Raw genomic sequence first — 18,193 nt, 5'->3', positions numbered from 1 at the left:
TATATGTAGATGTATCTGGAATACCAATGAATAAAGTACCTTGTTGTGATGGTCGAATCATATTAACATATGATTTAACTTTAGCCTTATTTCCAAGACGTGACTAAAGCAAGAGAAGAGTACTAAAACACATCAAAACTGTCAAATTTACATGTTAATTACATTGTGAATATATAGAACATTTTATATACTGACCTAAAGCATCCTTTAGTTTTTCCACAATCATCTACACGTATCCTTGCAAATGGATCAACTGGAGGAGCTGTGGGGAAAGGATACCCTGCAAATAAATAAATAAATGTTAATTTATATTTGTCCTTAATAAAGGGCTCCTGCTTCCATGAGATGTGATTAATGCCTCGGAAGATTCCCAATTGAATCTAGGCATAGCTCAGCTACAAAATATCATGGTAGACTTATTTGAAAACCCCAATCCTGTTACATAAATCTAAGAAACATTTTTTTTGGGGTGGGGGGGGGGAACCCCCCCTAACAATTATGCGTGTGCCCCTGATTTGGATGGACCAATATGTAATATGTAGCACTTAACTTCATGTATCAAACCCCTATTGTCCTACAGATTGTAAACATGTGAGCAGCGTCCTCTTACCTCTTTTTCTGTCTGTTATATATATATATACACAAGTTAACCCGTGCATGATACTCATGCATTCTAGTCAAATCAAGCTACTTAAGGTGTTAAAAAGGTTCTTGCCATGCATTTGGGCCATAGCCCAGGCCTCAACCACCAACCACTCCCCACTGTCACCCCCGGCAACCACCAACCACTCCCAACTGTCACTTCTCCTTCAAGAAATATATATATATATATATATATATTTTTAAAATCTTTCTAAACACTTTTAACAATTAACAAATTAAATTAACAAATTAAAAACATCTTAGTATACCAAATTTCAGCCCTTTCTGAATTTTTTTTCCACACACACTAAGAATTTAGTAGGTCAGTGTATAACTCCGCCCAGCAGGTGGCGCTGCAGCTTGGTTTTATTTTTTCCACACACACACAGACAGACTAACACACGCCACTAGACATTTATATTATATATATATATATATATATATATATATATATATATATATATATATATATATATAATATATATATATATTATACAAATACACAGGAGGGGTAGGGCTCCCAATATTGTAGTATGCAAGAGTATATTTCAAACTCCTTAAGTGAAGTATATATGCGTATAAGACTGCCAAGTTATTCAGGCATATCAGAACCTCATTACAGAATTTTCAAGGACATCATGATAGGCTCAATGATGTAAACCCAAAAAGAGCAGAACAAGAACCAGAGATACTGTAATATCTTTTTAACAGACAAATACAGTGCACACCACTCCCATTATAGTGTGTAAATGCGTACCAGATAGAAAACAATCAACAGCTTATCTGTATATGATCCAATGGTCTGTATATGGTCCAATGTTTCTTATATCCGCACAGTGGCTGTGTACTTTAGATTCCCATTCCCATTTTCATAGACCATGTTCTGTGGCTGTAGAAATGCATTTCATCTCCCCATGTCTTTACAGCACAGATCAGACAGAAATAAAGATCCCTGGAAGACACAGACACGCAGCATACTGGATCCAGGAACAGTCATCAATCTGAAGTCTGTATTGGCAAATGTGATTAATAAAGGGTTTAGCCAGCTAGTGCTGGGGAGGAAGGTTAGATAGCTGGGTTTGTGCTGTTTGTTTGGAACTACAAGAGTTGCCGTCTGTACCATCCTGACACTCCTGAATAAAACTACAGTAAAGTGGTTCACAATAAATATTAACTCTTCCATACTTGCCAAATGGAGGTTAGGTAACAGTTTGAGATGGGACGTGGTGATGCAATAACATTACCATGAACTCACCACTGAATTGCAATGCCCCAATTCACAGCATGGCATTCAGTGGTGAAGTGTGGGGGATCCGGGAGTGAGCCCTGCTTTTCCAAATTTTGGGAGTCTCCCAGATATTATGAGAGAGAAGGCAAGCATGAACTGTGCACAGGTGTAAAAGATGGTGCAAACATCAGTCTCTAACTGTGTTTTTATAATACATCTGTACACAGGGCCAGGGGCGGATCCAGACTATTGCTATACCCCGGGCGATTTTAGGGGGGGCATTTTAGGCCCTGCCCCTTTCTAATTTCTAAGGCTGCCGGTGGCTGCACAGTATGTGCAGGTCTGCTCGGCAGTGACAGTGTGCTGCCCCGCTGCTCTGATTGTGTTTAAAACACAATCAGAGCAGCCGGGCAGCACCCTGTCACTGCTGAAAGGACCTGCACAGTGTGCAGCCGCCGGCAGCAAGCCCCCTGGATCCGCCACTGCACAGGGCCGGACTGGCCACCTGTCACTTCTGGCAAATGCCAGAAGGGCCAATGGTCAGGTCACAGGCAGTCAGTGAACTCTGAATGCACTGACACTGACAGCCTGGTGGCTGGCTCCTCCCCAGGAACCAGCCACCAGATCACATGAGCAGCACGCAACGCTGCACATCCAAATCTTTCTGGGTCCTGCTGCAAGCTGTCAGACGAGCAGAAAGGAGAAAAAGACATAAACAAGAAGAGAAAAGAAGCTGAGAAGGTAGGTACACTAAAAGGGAAGGGGAGAAGGGATGCACACAGAAAAACGGGGGGGGGGGGAGAAAGGTCATACTTTCCAACTTTTTTCAGTTGGTGTCCGGGAGCCTCTCGGTGGCAGGTGGGCATGCGGGGGGGGGGCTCCGAAATTGCGTAATTTTGCCCCGCCCCGTGACATAATGATGCAAAATGTGTCATTTGACAGATTCCTGGAGAGTCGCGGCATTTTGGCCCTAATTCGGGCACATGCGGGAGATTGCCACACTCTCCCGGGAATCCGGGAGACCCACCCAAAATGCGGGAGTCTCCCGGACATTCCGGGAGAGTTGGCAAGTATGAGAAAGGTTGCCACACAGAAAAACAGGGGGAGAAAGGATGCCACACAGAAAAACAGTGGGGAGGATGCTGTATAGTCCATAATTATTCCCAATGAATATTTATATAAACTCAAAGTTTATACAAATATAATTTAGTGGTGTTAATATGTTTATATTCACTCTGTGGCATAATATGATTTCGAGGCACTATTGTGGCATAATATAATTTTTGGGCACTACTGTATAGCATAATATGATTTGGGGACACTGCTGTATGGCATAATATGATTTGGGGGCACTATTGTGGCATAATATGAACTGGGGCACTACTGTATGGTATAATATGATTTTGGGGCAATACTGTATGGTATAATATGATTTGGGGGCACTATTGTTGCATAATATCAACTGAGGGGAGTATTGTGGTATAATATGATTTGGGGGCACTATTGTATGAACTGGGGCACTATTGTGGCATATTATGATTTGGGGACACTATTGTGGCATAATATGAACTGGGGCACTATTGTGGCATAATATGATATGGGGGCACAACTTTATGGCATAACATGATTTGTGGGCTATATGGTGGCTTAATATCAATTGGGGGCACATACTCAGGCATGAGGAAAGGGGGAGAGTGTTAATATAATGTGGGAGGTAGGCTATTAATTTAATGCTGGAGTTTAGGTGGGGGCTAATTATTAAATTGGTGCTATTTTATTTGTGGGGTGATGTGGATCACTTTAATTTAATATTGGGGCCTAGCAATTTAAGAAAGGGTAATTGGACCTTTAATTTAATGCTTGGGTGGTTTGGGGGCTATTAATTGAAAGTGGGGCTGTTTGGGAAAAAAAACAACACATATTTATTAAATGTGAATATGAATTATTTAATGTCAGTGATGGTTTGCGGGAAATAGTAATATTCCTTAAATGTAAATGCTATTTAATTTAATGCTGGGGTTGTTTGGAGGCAGGGAAATAGGTTTATTTATTAAATGTGAATTCTAGTATTTTAATGTTGAGGCTGGAGGGAGGCCTAATTATAAAACATGGGTTGTATTGATTAAACACTAGGGCTGGTTAAAGTTTTTTAAATTACATGTACCCATTTTTTTCCCCAAATAGGGCCTCCAACATTCCAGGATCCGGACAAGCAGCAACTAAAGACACCAGCAGCCACAGGTGGTAAAAGTGACAAGAACAGGTAGGAGAGAGCAGGACTGTCTGCCAACTGTCCCTAATTTTGGTGACTGACTCGTTTAGTGAGATTTGGTCCGACTACAAGAACAGTTGGGAGGTATGTCCTGCTTCACACTGTACTGCTTGTGAAGGCAGAGCTGCGTGCAACTAACAGTATTGCACACAGTCTTGCCTGCGTATTTGTCTAGCATTTGTCTAAAATGATAACCATGCTACATAATAGGGACCCCCTGTCTTAAATACCCTGGGCCCCCCGAGCATTTATCCAGCTCTAGTTAGCAGGAAGGAGCGGATAGCTGCTCCCAGTCCCTGGATAGGACACAGCCTGCAAAGCAAGCCGAGGAGCTCTAAGTCTCACAAGATTTGGTAATCTCGTGAGACTAAGAGCTTCTCTGCTCACTCTACAGGAAGTTCCCACCCTGATGGATGTAAGCAGCACCAGAAGCATAGATAAGTATGTATCAATGCACCATGTTGGCCACACCCACAACACAATGTGGCCACGCCCTTTTTGGCGCGGACCCTGCGCAGCGGCACAGTTTCTTTCCTGCTGAAAATAAGGTGGGCCTGTGTACTAAATAAGTATTTCTGTCCTGACCCAACTACTTATAAAACGGGACTGCTCGGTAATTATTTTGGAGAGGTGCCTTGAAAAAATTATGGAGACTCTAAGGGTGCCGCGAACTGCAAAAGTTTGGGAACCACTGGGGTAAGGAGTGAAAGGAGAACATAGAAGGCAACATGCAAAATGTAGGAGTTCCTCTTGTAATTGTTGGAGGGCATTTAGCAGTGTGCCAGTGTTCCCAAGCAGGTTAATGTTAGTAGGAATTTCCTATTAATATTATAGCATAATATTATTGATAAAATATTATATTGTTTTAGTCTCATGGCAGATTGAAAAATGATACAATGTTGACAAGGCTTACTATACATTCTGCTTTTAGATGGAAGTACACTGCTTTATGCAACCTTAACATACATTTTTTTCAATGGTATTTGTATATTTTATTAGATCTACTCTTGATATCTTTTTATATTATAGCTTAATTGCTTGGGTCATTTTGTTTGTAATTGATATACTATTTATGAGCACCATTGTTTATATATATATATGATATGCTAGCATACCACGTGATCACACACCTTGGGCTAGATTTACTAAGCTGCGGGTTTGAAAAAGTGGGGATGTTGCCTATAGCAACCAATCAGATTCTAGCTTTCATTTATTTAGTACCTTCTACAAAATGACAGCTAGAATCTGATTGGTTGCTATAGGCAACATCCCCACTTTTTCAAACCCGCAGCTTAGTAAATCTAGCCCCTTATCTTTATCCAAATCTAAAAAACATACAGAGCTTGTACTATCATTAAAAGTAAATATAATATTCCAATCATTGTTGTTAAGACTGGTGCAAAATGATTTAAGGGAGTCTGGACTACCTTGCCAGACCAAAAGGATGTCGTCTATATATCTTTGCCAGGATACCAGGTCCACCCCCAGTTTGATATGCTGATGTTCCCAATAAGCCATAAAGAGATTGGCATAGCTTGGGGCAAACCTGGTACCCATGGCTGTTCCCTTTTTTTGAAGATAGAAATCACCTTGAAAGTAAAAATAATTGTTCTGTAAAATAAACTGAATGCCCTTAATAATAAAGGATTTGAGATTTTCCGAATAGTCTGAAGTATTTAAGAAAAATTCTATAGCTTCTACTCCCTTCTGATGGTTGATAATAGTATATAAGGATGTAATATCCGCAGTGACTAACATCCAACCTTCTCTCCATTTAATAGTGTCTAGATGTTTCAGGACATCTTTGGTGTCCTTGAGAAATGATGGATTTCTAGTCACTAAAGGTTGTAAATAGTAGTCAATTACAGTGGAAAGATTAGACGTAATACTATTGATCCCTGAAATGATCGGGCGACCAGGGGGATTAACCATACTTTTATGGATTTTAGGCAGCACATAAATATGAGGCGTGGACGGATCTTTCACCTTAAGGAACTCAAATTGATCCTTATCTAATGTATTCGCCGCAAAATCTGTCAGAAATTGCTCAAATTCATTAGTAATCCTAAAACTAGGATCATTTTTCAACTTCATATAAGTTGTTGTGTCATCCAACTGTCTCTTAATCTCCGATATGTAGTCATCGTAATTCATGACAACCAACCCTCCCCCCTTGTCCGAAGGTTTGATTATAATGCTACGATCCTTCTGCAGATCTTTCAAAGATTTCTTCTCTTTATTAGAGATATTTTGAGAGTGGAATTTACTATTGTTTCCCCGTGAGATTTTGTTAAGATCATCTAGCACTAATTTACCAAAAGTTTCTACATAAGGACCCTTCACATGGGTGGGATAAAATTTGGATTTATTTTTGAACATTTTTGTATTGTGAATATTTTGAGGTGTGTCTGATATAGTCTTATCCACTGAAACAGTCTTTTCATTAATTTTAAAAAACTTTTTAAAGAGAAAGTTTTCTTAAAAACTTATGTGTATCAATAAAAATCTCAAAGTCATCCACTTTAGAAGTGGGGGCAAATTTCAATCCTCTTTTAAGTAACGATAATTCACTATCAGTCAAGATTTTTGAGCTTAAATTGAAAACCTCAATTTGTTCTGAATTACCCTTATCTGGGGGTTCATTCTTCAATTTTTCTGAGTTGTTTCTTAGTCAACCATTTATCGATTTTTTTATTTTTATTTCCACCTTTTTCCCCTCTTTTTGTTTTAATTTTGGTTTTCTTGGATTCATATTTACATTTGTATTTAGATATCTTTAATATCTCTTGTTCCTTTTCTGTTTCCAGAATCTCTGTGTCCTTGGATTTTCTCTTCTTTCCCTCCCTAAAAAAGATGGAGAATCATTCCCTAGACTCCTCAGAGGTTCGAATCTATTTCTGTGAAAAGGATCCGAATACCTATTCATATGATTGTATTTACGATGATGATAATCATCAATCTTATCTCTATCGTTGTATCTCTCTTCGTATTTATATTGATTCTCATTACATTATATTATTATATTATGTTCCAAGTGCCACATTCCATCTAAATATGTTAGATACACTAGCCGCATATATCATCATTGTAGATCGAATTGATGTCAGCGAACGCTGGTAGCGATACGTCATTTCCGTTTTTTGACATTTGGAGTCCTATATAAGGCGTGGACTACATTTCCCAAGATTCCCACGGATATCGATATGTCATATACGGTTCAGCTAAGAGAATTATTACTATTTTTATGAGATATAGATATTGGAAGTGCATTTTATATTATATTATATGCCCATCGGTACATATTGTACCATTTAATATATCGAATATACACTTTTACCGATATTTAACATAGCATGACATATGGACATCATAGCTATTCCGGATTGGCTACATCCGGTTTAAGTAGCGATGGAGTTTAGGATCAGTCATATCTCCTTGACAAAGACCGCAAGACGGTTGAAACGCGTCGGAACGGTATGACTGATTTATGAAAACCTTTTAATAGCTTACTAGAGATTGACTGCATGGCATAGAAGTGAAGAAAAGTAGCCCGGGACCAATAACATCTGATTTCTTCCCTATATGCGATAAAGAACATATCTCTGGTAGGAGTATTCACTCATTATTGTGATTTTATGTGTAGTTTTAATAAATTTTGGAACATTTAAACGATATCACGCCAGATTCTGTTTATCTTTCTCTTGTAAATTGAAACTGATGTCATCCATGTTGGAGAGGAGATGAACAGTGAGATATTTTGATATACAGGAATTCTAAGTTGGGAGAAGTCCTCTAAATACTTACAAGCCCACAATATTCTACAATCTGGTAGGAATCCATCTTATATTGTTACAACGAAGGTGATGGGGATGTGCTTATCCCTTTGAAATAAACCACTTATGATGTGAAAAGATCACCATTAACATCTCTGCAAGATAGGAATGAATATATGAACTGTTTCACAATATTTGCAAATGAAGGACTGAACAAGTTTACATTGTGATTAGGGTGGAGTGTATCTGCACCTGTTTTAGTTTTTTATGTTTTGTGTTTCGTGAGAACCAGACAGAGCTGAATGTCTTGGCATATTACTGTTATTTGATTGTTTTAGGTTGTATACCCTTTTTCCAAGATTTTGGCTGCAGTCAGGATCATAGAGCGCTGTGTTAGTGGTTACCAAAACCTCCAATTGTAGTAATAAATCAATACTGGCCAATACATACATACAGAGAGGTAAGACGGCCCTGCACGCAAGCTTACAATCTATGGGAAAATGGTTTGATATACAAGGGTAAGTGCTACATTATATTGAATATTTGTCCAGCTAGAATGCAAAGGTTACAAAGTATTTAGTGGGCTCTATGCTCAGTCACACAACTATGTTGGTCAGTGGGTTATTTTCTTGTGTTAATTGGGTAGAGGGTGGTTATAGGGTAACCTAGGGAGATTAAGAGGGTGGTAGAGGAATATTATAAGCTTGTCTGCAGAGGTAGGCTTTCAGAAAATGCTTGAAGGATTTAAAACTAGAGGAAAGTCTTGTGGTGCGAGAGAGTGAATGCCATAAAGCCTGAAAAAAGTGAGAGAAAGTGATGAGAGTGGAAGAGAAACGCAGATCTTGTGCAGAACAGAGGTGTCAAATTGGGAGATATTTTCAGACAAGTGGGATGTATATTGGTACAATTTTGTTGATGAACTTGCATGTTAGTATAAGATGTCAGGCCGTAGGCCTAGGGGCACAGGAGTAGAATGAACACTAACCGGTATTGGCACAACTGGTCAAACAGGCGCGGAGTCTAACGTACCCCTGGTGTTCACCAGGGACCCCCGCAAGGAGGTTTGGACTTCGCTGCACAGGGCACGCAGGTCGCGGTTCTATTAGCCAGTTACCAGTGTAGTGAAGAGAGGTCAGACGGTTCCGGGTCACAGCAATCAGGAATATCAGGTACAGAAGGGTAATCCAGAAGAGTAGTCGCCAAGCCGAAGTCACAGTACTGAAGGGGTCACACAGAAAAGTAGAATGTCGCCAAGCCGGGTCACAACAGGAATACAGTAAGCAGGATACTCAGAAGTATGGATGCAACGGAAGCCAGGAACACTGGTGGTGAACCTGTTACTCTGGCACCCTAATGGCGCCAGAGGCAGGTTTAAATAGGATCCAGACTGAGGTGATTGGTGGAGAGCGGAGGCGGCAGCGGATACTGAAGCAGCGTCCCGTTGCCTAGCAATGGAACTGAGACCAGGGCGCATGCGCCCAATATCCGGAAGTCCGCGGCAGCCGACGGAGGCATCAGACGTCCGTTCCCCGTCTGACAGGGAATCAGCGGGGACGGCGTCTGATATAAGAATTGCAGATTAGATTTGTTGAAAAACAGGCAACCAATGTAGAGAATGACAGAGTGACTCAGCAGATGATAAACGATTTGCATGGAAAATCAATCTAACCGCTGTGTGCAAAATAGATTGTAATGGCTCGAGTCTGATTTTGGGAAGACCAGTAAGGGGGGAATTACAATAGTCAATGCGGGAGATAATGAGTGCATGAATTAAAGTTTCTGCAGTGTCTTGTGTGAGATATGTACGTATTCCGGAAATATTTTTAGATGTATGCAGCATGATGTAAATATAGAGTTGATGTCGGGAACAAAGGATAATTGCGAGTCAGGGCAGGCGGCTGGAGCTGGCGCCTCAGGGCAGGCGGCTGGGGTTAGCAGATTGTGTCTCATCCCAGAGAACAGAAATGGTGAAGTGTAAACAAATCCGGAATGCAGAGAGAAAACAACAGAGGATGCATCAGTAGGCTGTCGTGGTCTGCGGAGAGGACAGTCCTGTAAAAAGTGTTTATTACTAGCACAGTAGAGACACAGTTTGTTAGCTATTCTGCGCCGCCGCTCCTCTTCGGTCAGATGGGGGCGTGGACCACCTGTGAACCGGGAATTTGTTACACCATAGTTCTTAGTAAACAGCAAATTTGTAGAAGCACATTTAAGAGGTGCTGTTTGCACAGGTTCAGCGGCAGAGAAGGTGGATTGAGACAGATCAGCAGCTTCTGAATTAGGAGAGACAGAATCTGACAGTCTCCTGAGTGGGTCCATAAGCAAAGTAGAAAATTTAGCCAGTAGAAGTAAGAGTCCAGGCGTTGCACAGACATTCCTACCAAGTAAGGTCAATCCCGGGCTCTTCCTTATGAATAGAGATGACAGCTTATGGATCCTGGATGCTTGGCCAATTCACCCTCTTCCAGCTTGGTAAGGAACTGACACCCAATCACCCTACTCCTGTAGGCAAACCAGGATACCAAGACCAAGAGTGGAAATAACCCCAATGAAATGACCCAATGGAAATAGTACCACAGGATCAGAGGTTTATGCACGACTTGCATAAGTAATGAATTTCTTCCAATCCTTCAAAAAGAGCTGGTATAAGCTGATACTCTCGTTTGAAGAGAAGAGATTAGTATATAAAGGGCACTCTTTTTACACAAATGATATTTTATGTGGAGAAAATATAAAATCTTTAAACTTTATTGGGATCAGTTTAAAATATTGTAAAGTGAAATATTAAAAAAGGATAGATATTTTGTTTGACCTGATTAGAAATCATTTAAAAGGTAGAAACACTACCCTGCTGGCTTGCTGTCCTTAGTAGATATAAGTCTAGATTAGCTGATACTGTAAATATCTTATGGTGAAATTATTATTATAATTGGTAGATCCTGCATATCTTCCCTAATCCTAACTTGCCTTCATGGGGTTAATGCAGAGACCCTTAATCAAACTAGATGTAAAGCTCCGATATAATAAAGATAGGTATGTTGGCTATATATTTTCTAGTGGTGTTAAGTATCGATAAAAACATTTACCACTGTATGGACAGATCGCATATTATAATTCTAATCTGTCCCTTGTATATGTTTCTTAAAAGGTAAGTATATATCAATTTGTGCTGCTTAGTTCTGTTGTGATCATTGTAAACAGCTACGCCCCAGCAATCCTTACCTGTGAGTGGATAGCTAATATGATAGTCACAATTCCCTGGAGGTTTTTGATACATAATGCCCACTCCTGGAATCGCCGCTAATCCCTTCTAATTATGGTGATCATTGGATATTATAATAAAGTGCTCCTAAAATCAATTATGATATAAAATGTATGTTAACTTAGAACATATTGTGTTAGTGATGTTAATAATTTATTTTGGCAATTATACATTCCAAATAAGTGAAAACAATTGATTAAGAGTTTTTAAGAAACATAGATAAATATTGTGTTTGTGATTAAAATATTAATATATGTGTTGGGTGAGTGCAAGATGATGAAACTTAATGGGTGCAAACATAATGAAATTGTAGTGGAACTGCAAACAAATAAAACAGTGATTCAAAAATGAACTAATTGTAACTATATTGATAATCCTGTTATATATCGAGTAATTATTGAGTGTTCATGAGTTGTAGGTCCATATGTAATAATTCTAATTTATAGTGGGACTTAATATATTTGGATCTTTGGATAAAGACATATTGTTAGCTATTTCTTAAGTAAACACCATATAATTGCTATAATCATTTAGACCATTGGGGATCAAACTCCCCATCAGGAAGATTGTCTTGGTCTCATGTCTGAGGAGCTCAGTTTGTATATCTCCCCCTCTGAGACCTAGATTAATTTGTTCCATGGCATATGCCTTGAGATGTTTTGGATCAGCATCATGATATTGTAAAACATGTTTTGCTACTGTGGAGAGTAGTCTTAACCTAGCTTTGTTCCTCATAGCATTACGAATATTGCCCACGTGTTCAAGGATTCTCTTTTTAAATGGTCTACTGGTCATACCTATATAGCAAAGTTGACAAGGACAAGATAAGCAATATATTACATTTGGTGTATTGCAGTTAAGGAATTGTTCTATCCTCCATACCTTCAAAAATTTGTCTGTATATTCCTTAGTTTGGATTCCATATTTGCATGCTTTACAGACTCCGCATTGAAAGAAACCCTTTGGTCTTGTTGATAATTGTTTTCGTTGTGACTGAAATGTACTATGGACCAGTTGGTCCCTAAGGTTTCTGGAACGTCTCCATGTGATCGATACCTTGTCTTTAAGAATTTTATTGAGGTCTTCATATAATGTGAGAATGTGCCAATGTTATTGGAAGATAGCTGATATATTCTTCCATTCGGTACAATAAGTGGTTATCATTCTGATATCGTTATTTTCTATCCTCTTTTTGTTGTTGTTGGGAGAGGCAGTGCCATAACTAGAAATTTTGGTGCCCTGGGCGAGACAGGGCACCGGCGCCCCCCATCTAAGTGGGACTGGCATGTGACAAGTGGGTGTGGCCAACCTAATGTGGGTGTGGCTAGCACTTTACTGAAAGAACTCTTTATATATATATATATATATATATATATATATATATATATATATATATATATATATATATATATATGCACACACACACAGTGGTGGGATTTCAATAAATTAACAACCGGCATTCTGCCCTAATGACCATTTAAAGTTTGTCCAAAATATATAGCGATAGGTATTGTAATATTTTATGCAGTTAATATGTGTAGGTTTAAGTGTGTTTAATATATTGTGACATGTTATCATTGTCTCTCAACCAAACATTGGAGCAAAGCTCCAGTATATGTAAATTGACTGCTAAATATTATATATGGCGCTACCATGCGGCAAAAAAATGCACTATGTCTATTAATGACAATTATACCCTCTTGCTTTTACTCTATATAATTTGCAACTCTGACAACTTGTTTGACTTTAGCAGAAATATCATTAGTTAAGATTCAAAATAATACATACAAAATGGTTTAGAAGACAGGATTGTCACAAGATTGTGAAATAGGCAAGTTAAAACATTAAATAATTCAATGAGGGGGAAGAGAGAGAAAGAGAGAGACTTACAACAGTTTGACGCTTCAGACCTTAAGTCCGTCCCGCAGTGGAACGCACTGACAGGAAGTTCGGCATTTGGAACGCCGAACTTCCTGTCAGTGGAACGCATACGCGTTTCACTGCGGGACGGACTTAAGGGCTGAAGCGTCAAACTGTTGTAAGTAAATGTCTCTCTCTCTCTCTCTTAGGGCTGAAGGTGTGGAGGCAGGTAGCGGGCGGATGCTGCGCCCCCTTGGCATTGCGCCCTGGGCGACGGCACCACCCTCGTTACGGCACTGGGGAGAGGGATATATAAGGGATTCTCTCTCTCTTGTACTTACAGCCTTCTCTGCTCGTTTTATCACCGTTCTATATCCACAATCAATTAATCTTTTTTTGAGTTTTCCAGCTCTCTGTGTAAATACTGTGTTGTTAGAACAGTTTCTCTTAATTATTAACAGTTTCCCCTTTGGGACCCCCTTAATCACCGGGAGGAAATGGGAGCTCGTGAAATGTAAAAGACTGTTTGTTGCTGTCTTTTTACAGTAAATATCCGTATCTAATCTTCCATCTTTAGTGTTCATAATTGTAAGATCTAAAACGTTTATAGTAGTCTCATTGATTTCTGAAGTTAACTTAAGATTTATATTGTTGGTGTTAAGAGTATTTACGAATTCCTGAAAGAGAGAGTCATGACCATCCCATAATATTAGAACATCATTGATGTAGCGTAGCCACAGATATACGTGGCTTGTATATTTTTCATTCTGGACACTGAAAACATATTCCCTTTCCCACCAACCTAAAAATAAATTGGCATATGTGGGGGCACATGTCGTCCCCCATATTTGAAGAAAGAATTCAAATGTATTCAATTATGAAGTAGTTCTTAGTTAGGGTGAATTGTAGTAGTTGTAGGAGAAATTCAATAAAGTTGTTCTGTTTCTCCATATTCAGAAAATAACGAACAGCATTAATGCCTTGTTGGTGTAGGATGTTAGTATATAATGATTCAACCTCTAGAGAGGCTAATTTTGTGGAGTCATTGACTATAACATTATTAAGTTTTGATAATACATCTAGTGTATCCCTCACATAAAAGTCAAGGCTTGTTACATGTTTGCGTAGATGTAAATCTATATACTTATTTGCATTTTCTGTAAGACAGCCTACCCCTGAGACTATTGGTCTTCCTGAGGGGTTGGGTTAATTTTTATGTATCTTCGGGATAATGTAAATTGTTGATATTTTGGGATTATGAACCCCTAAATATTCATAATCTCCTTTTGAGATTGTTCTCTCTTCATAAGCTTGTCTTATTAGTTTGTTATAGATTGACAAATAATTAGCTGTAGAGTTGAAGATGAGACGTTGGTAGCATTCCACATCATTCAACTGTCTGTACATTTCTGTTAGATACTGTTCTTTAGGCCACAAGACGATATTCCCTCCCTTATCCGAGGGTTTGATGATGGTATCATCCCAAATTTTAATTTCTTTTAACGCTGTTCTTTCTTTTCTGCTCATATTACCTTCACCTAAATTATTATGTGAGCATGTACGATGTAATAATTTGTCCAGGTCTTTAGAGACCAACTCCCTATAGATCTTAATCTGGGGACAGATAGATATGTCCGGGAGGAAAGTTGATTTTTTTCTTGAATTTAGGAGGTGTGATTTCTTTATTTAGAAAATGGTCTTCAGTGTTTAGTTCTTCCAAAATGAGGAGTGCATTTCTCTCTTCTTCTGTTTCAAATAAATCTATCGTTAGATATTTTTGTTGAGAATCAGAACGGTAAGTGGTATTAGATTGATTTGAGTAGAATTTTTTAAGTAGTAGTTTCCTAGAGAAGAGCATTAAGTCCTTCTCCCATTCAAATCTATTGAACTTGTGTGATGGAGAAAATTATAGACCCTTACTTAATAGTTTGATGTGAATTGGGTTTAGCTGTCTATCTGTAAGGTTCATAGATCTTAAGTCATTTTCTAAAACCTGGTTCGTGTGTGGCTTCTCCGAGGGGGGGTACGGGGTTTCCTGCTCCTCCATTGTTTTTCTCTTTTTTTCTGTGTTTCTTCCCCCCCCCCTGCAAATCTGTCTGATTTTAATTTGTTCCCCCATCACGATTTCTTGGCATAGCCCTAAAAAATCTCTCCTATATAGGGAATCCTCTCTTGATGATACAGCTAGATCTGTTGTTTCACCCTCTGATGAATCAATTTCTGAAACACTGGTAAAGGAGACTGATTTACTGATCGGTTTCTTATATTTCCATTTGAAAACGGTGTTGTTAAGATAATCTTTGCGGTCTCTTGTAAATTTAATGCATTTTTTTTATCCATCACTGTTTTCTCAAATTGATCCAACTCCTTCTTAAATTTATCATACGCTTTCTGAAAACTATCTAGATTTTCGAATTCTTTCAATTTTTCACCTAATTCAGTTATCTCTTTGGTATATTGCTCCAGTAGTAAACTATCATGCTTTATCAGAATTTGAATCAGCTCATTAGAGCATTTTGTTAGAGTTACTTCCCAATACCTTTTGAGGTCCTCATTGATTAATTCTAAAGCTGGATATACCTTTGGTCTGTGGCCCCTCGCAACCATGTTTTGTTTTGTGTAATTATTAAACATCATTTTATTCCAAAACGTTTTTGTTTGTTTGAACATGATATCTTTTAATATTGAGAGGTCCTGTACCCAGTCACCTTTATCCCTATCATGTGACGTACCGCCAAATATGGAATCAATATTCTCACCTGGTTTCAACTCCATGCTGGATGCCGCGCACGCGTCGGAGCAAATCATTTGATTACTTTTGCATACCTACTGTTGCTCACCTGCTGTTTTATTTCCAATACAATGTAAGTGCGATTTTTATAATCGCTAATAAAGTAAAGAAAAAATTAAAACCAAGCTGCCGCGCCACCTGCTGGGCGGAGTTATACACTGACCTACTAAATTCTTAGTGTGTGTGGAAAAAAATTTCAGAAAGGGCTGAAATTTGGTGTACTAAGATGTTTTTAATTTGTTAATTGTTAAAAGTGTTTATAAAGATTTTAAAAAAATATATATATATATATTTCTTGAAGGAGAAGTGACAGTTGGGAGTGGTTGGTGGTTACCGGGGATGACAGTGGGGAGTGGTTGGTGGTTGAGGCCTGGGCTATGGCCCAAATGCATGACAAGAACCTTTTTAACACCTTAAGTAGCTTGATTTGACTAGAATGCATGAGTATCATGCACGGGTTAACTTGTATATATATATATATATATATATATATATATATATATATATATATATATATATATATATGTTTATATGTGTGTACATACATACATATATATATATATATATATATATATATATATATATATATATATATACATATATACAAGTTAACCCGTGCATGATACTCATGCATTCTAGTCAAATCAAGATACTTAAGGTCTTAAAAAGGTTCTTGTCATGCATTTGGGCCTAGCCCAGGCCTCCTCAGGGGAAGATCGTTACTTCCCGACGCAAGCGCCCTTTTTAATGTGTGTTCATGAGGTAAAATTACCTCACGAAAATGAGTTTGAGCCCTACCAAATTTCAGCCCTTTTTGAATTTTTTTTCCCACACACACTAAGAATTTAGTAGGTCAGTGTATAACTCTGCCCAGCAGGTGGCGCTGCAACTTGTTTTTTTTTCTTCACACACACAGACAGACAGACGCCACTAAGCATTTATATATTAGATATATATATATATGTATAAATATGTATTGTGGCAAGAGCCAGATACTACTGAAGCACACGCGAACAACTTCTTCCATTTTATGTAGTTTTATTGTCAGGATGGTAAATGTTTTGACACTTTACAGATTTCACAGCAATTCTGGAGACCCTAAACGCTAGCTAGACATAGACCAGCTCTATTAAGACCAGCCAGCTTCCCCACCGTTGGTCTAATTGGACAAATGAAACAAGCAAGCTTTTATACATGATACTTCTCCCCCAGCCCTAGCTTGATGGGCAGGTGACACACCCACCTTCCCTTTAAGAGGAAACTCCCATCACTGGTTCTGTTTGCACTAAGACAGACTGTTTGCTCTGAGGAGGAACATTTCAAACCATGTAAGTTAACCAAACTTTAAACTATTGTTTGTCATACATAAGTCTTTATCATAAATCTAGGTGCATTACTGCACAAATGTTTTACTCTACTTCCATGCTTTCTCTGCATATTGCCAGCTAAATGCCTCCCTTTGTTACATATCCCTCCCCCTAGCGTCTCCAAGTAGGGGAGCGAGGAGCGCATATTTTCGTGACAAAGCATCTGCATTTTTGAGTAGAATCCCAGGTCTATGTTCTACCGAGAACTTGAAAGGTTGCAGTGCCAAGAACCAGCGGGTTACCTTGGCATTTACCTCCCGGTTGTTCTGCATCCATCGCAATGGTGCATGATCTGTTATTAAAGTGAACTCTCTGCCTAGGAGATAATAGCGCAGAGCATTTGTAGCCCATTTTATGGTGAGACATTCCTTCTCCACAGTGGCATATTTTTGTTCCCTCGGAAGCAACTTACGACTTCGGTACAGGACAGGATTTTCTACTCCATTCTTCTCCTGTGACAAGACTGCACCTAAGCCAACACCAAAAGCATCAGTTTGGAGGAAGAACCTCCAGGTAAAATCCGGTGCTTGTAGAACTGGAGAGGAACAAAGAGCTAACCGAAGATCAGACCAGGCGGTTTCTGCAGAGTCAGACCAGGTTAATCTATCTGGACATCTTTTTTTTAACATGTCCGTAAGTGGAGCAGCTCTAGTGGCGAAGTGGCTTACAAACCGCCTGTAGTAACCTACTAAGCCTAAAAAGGTTCTTAACTGCGATTTTTTTTCTGGTCTTGCCCAATTTTTGACTGCCTCCACTTTGTCTAGCTGGGGTTTTACATGCCCTCGACCAACAACGTACCCCAAATATTTGGCTTCTCTCATGGCTATGGCACATTTCTCTGGGTTAGCTGGTAATCCTGCTGACCTTAATGAAGCTAAGACCGCCTCAACTTTGGCTAAATGTGATCCCCACTCTGGGATATAAATCACTATATCGTCCAAGTAAGCGGCTGCATAAGCTGTGTGAGGTCGTAGCAATTTATTCATGGCCCTTTGGAA

General features: G+C 39.0%; 1 protein-coding gene across 2 annotated transcripts in view; it reads right to left on the bottom strand.

Annotated features, from left to right (window-relative positions):
• FRRS1L (ferric chelate reductase 1 like) overlaps positions 1-18,193 on the bottom strand; it is a 113,056-nt gene that overhangs the window by 54,938 nt on the left and 39,925 nt on the right. For both annotated transcript variants that reach the window (XM_075212810.1, XM_075212809.1), the window contains exon 3: positions 196-280. In XM_075212810.1, the coding sequence (XP_075068911.1) occupies positions 196-280 (85 nt within the window). The remainder of the gene's footprint in view (positions 1-195; positions 281-18,193) is intronic.

Source organism: Mixophyes fleayi, chromosome 5 (assembly GCF_038048845.1).
Source record: "Mixophyes fleayi isolate aMixFle1 chromosome 5, aMixFle1.hap1, whole genome shotgun sequence".
Lineage (NCBI taxonomy): Eukaryota > Metazoa > Chordata > Amphibia > Anura > Limnodynastidae > Mixophyes > Mixophyes fleayi.
This window is presented reverse-complemented; position numbering and strand designations above follow the sequence as displayed.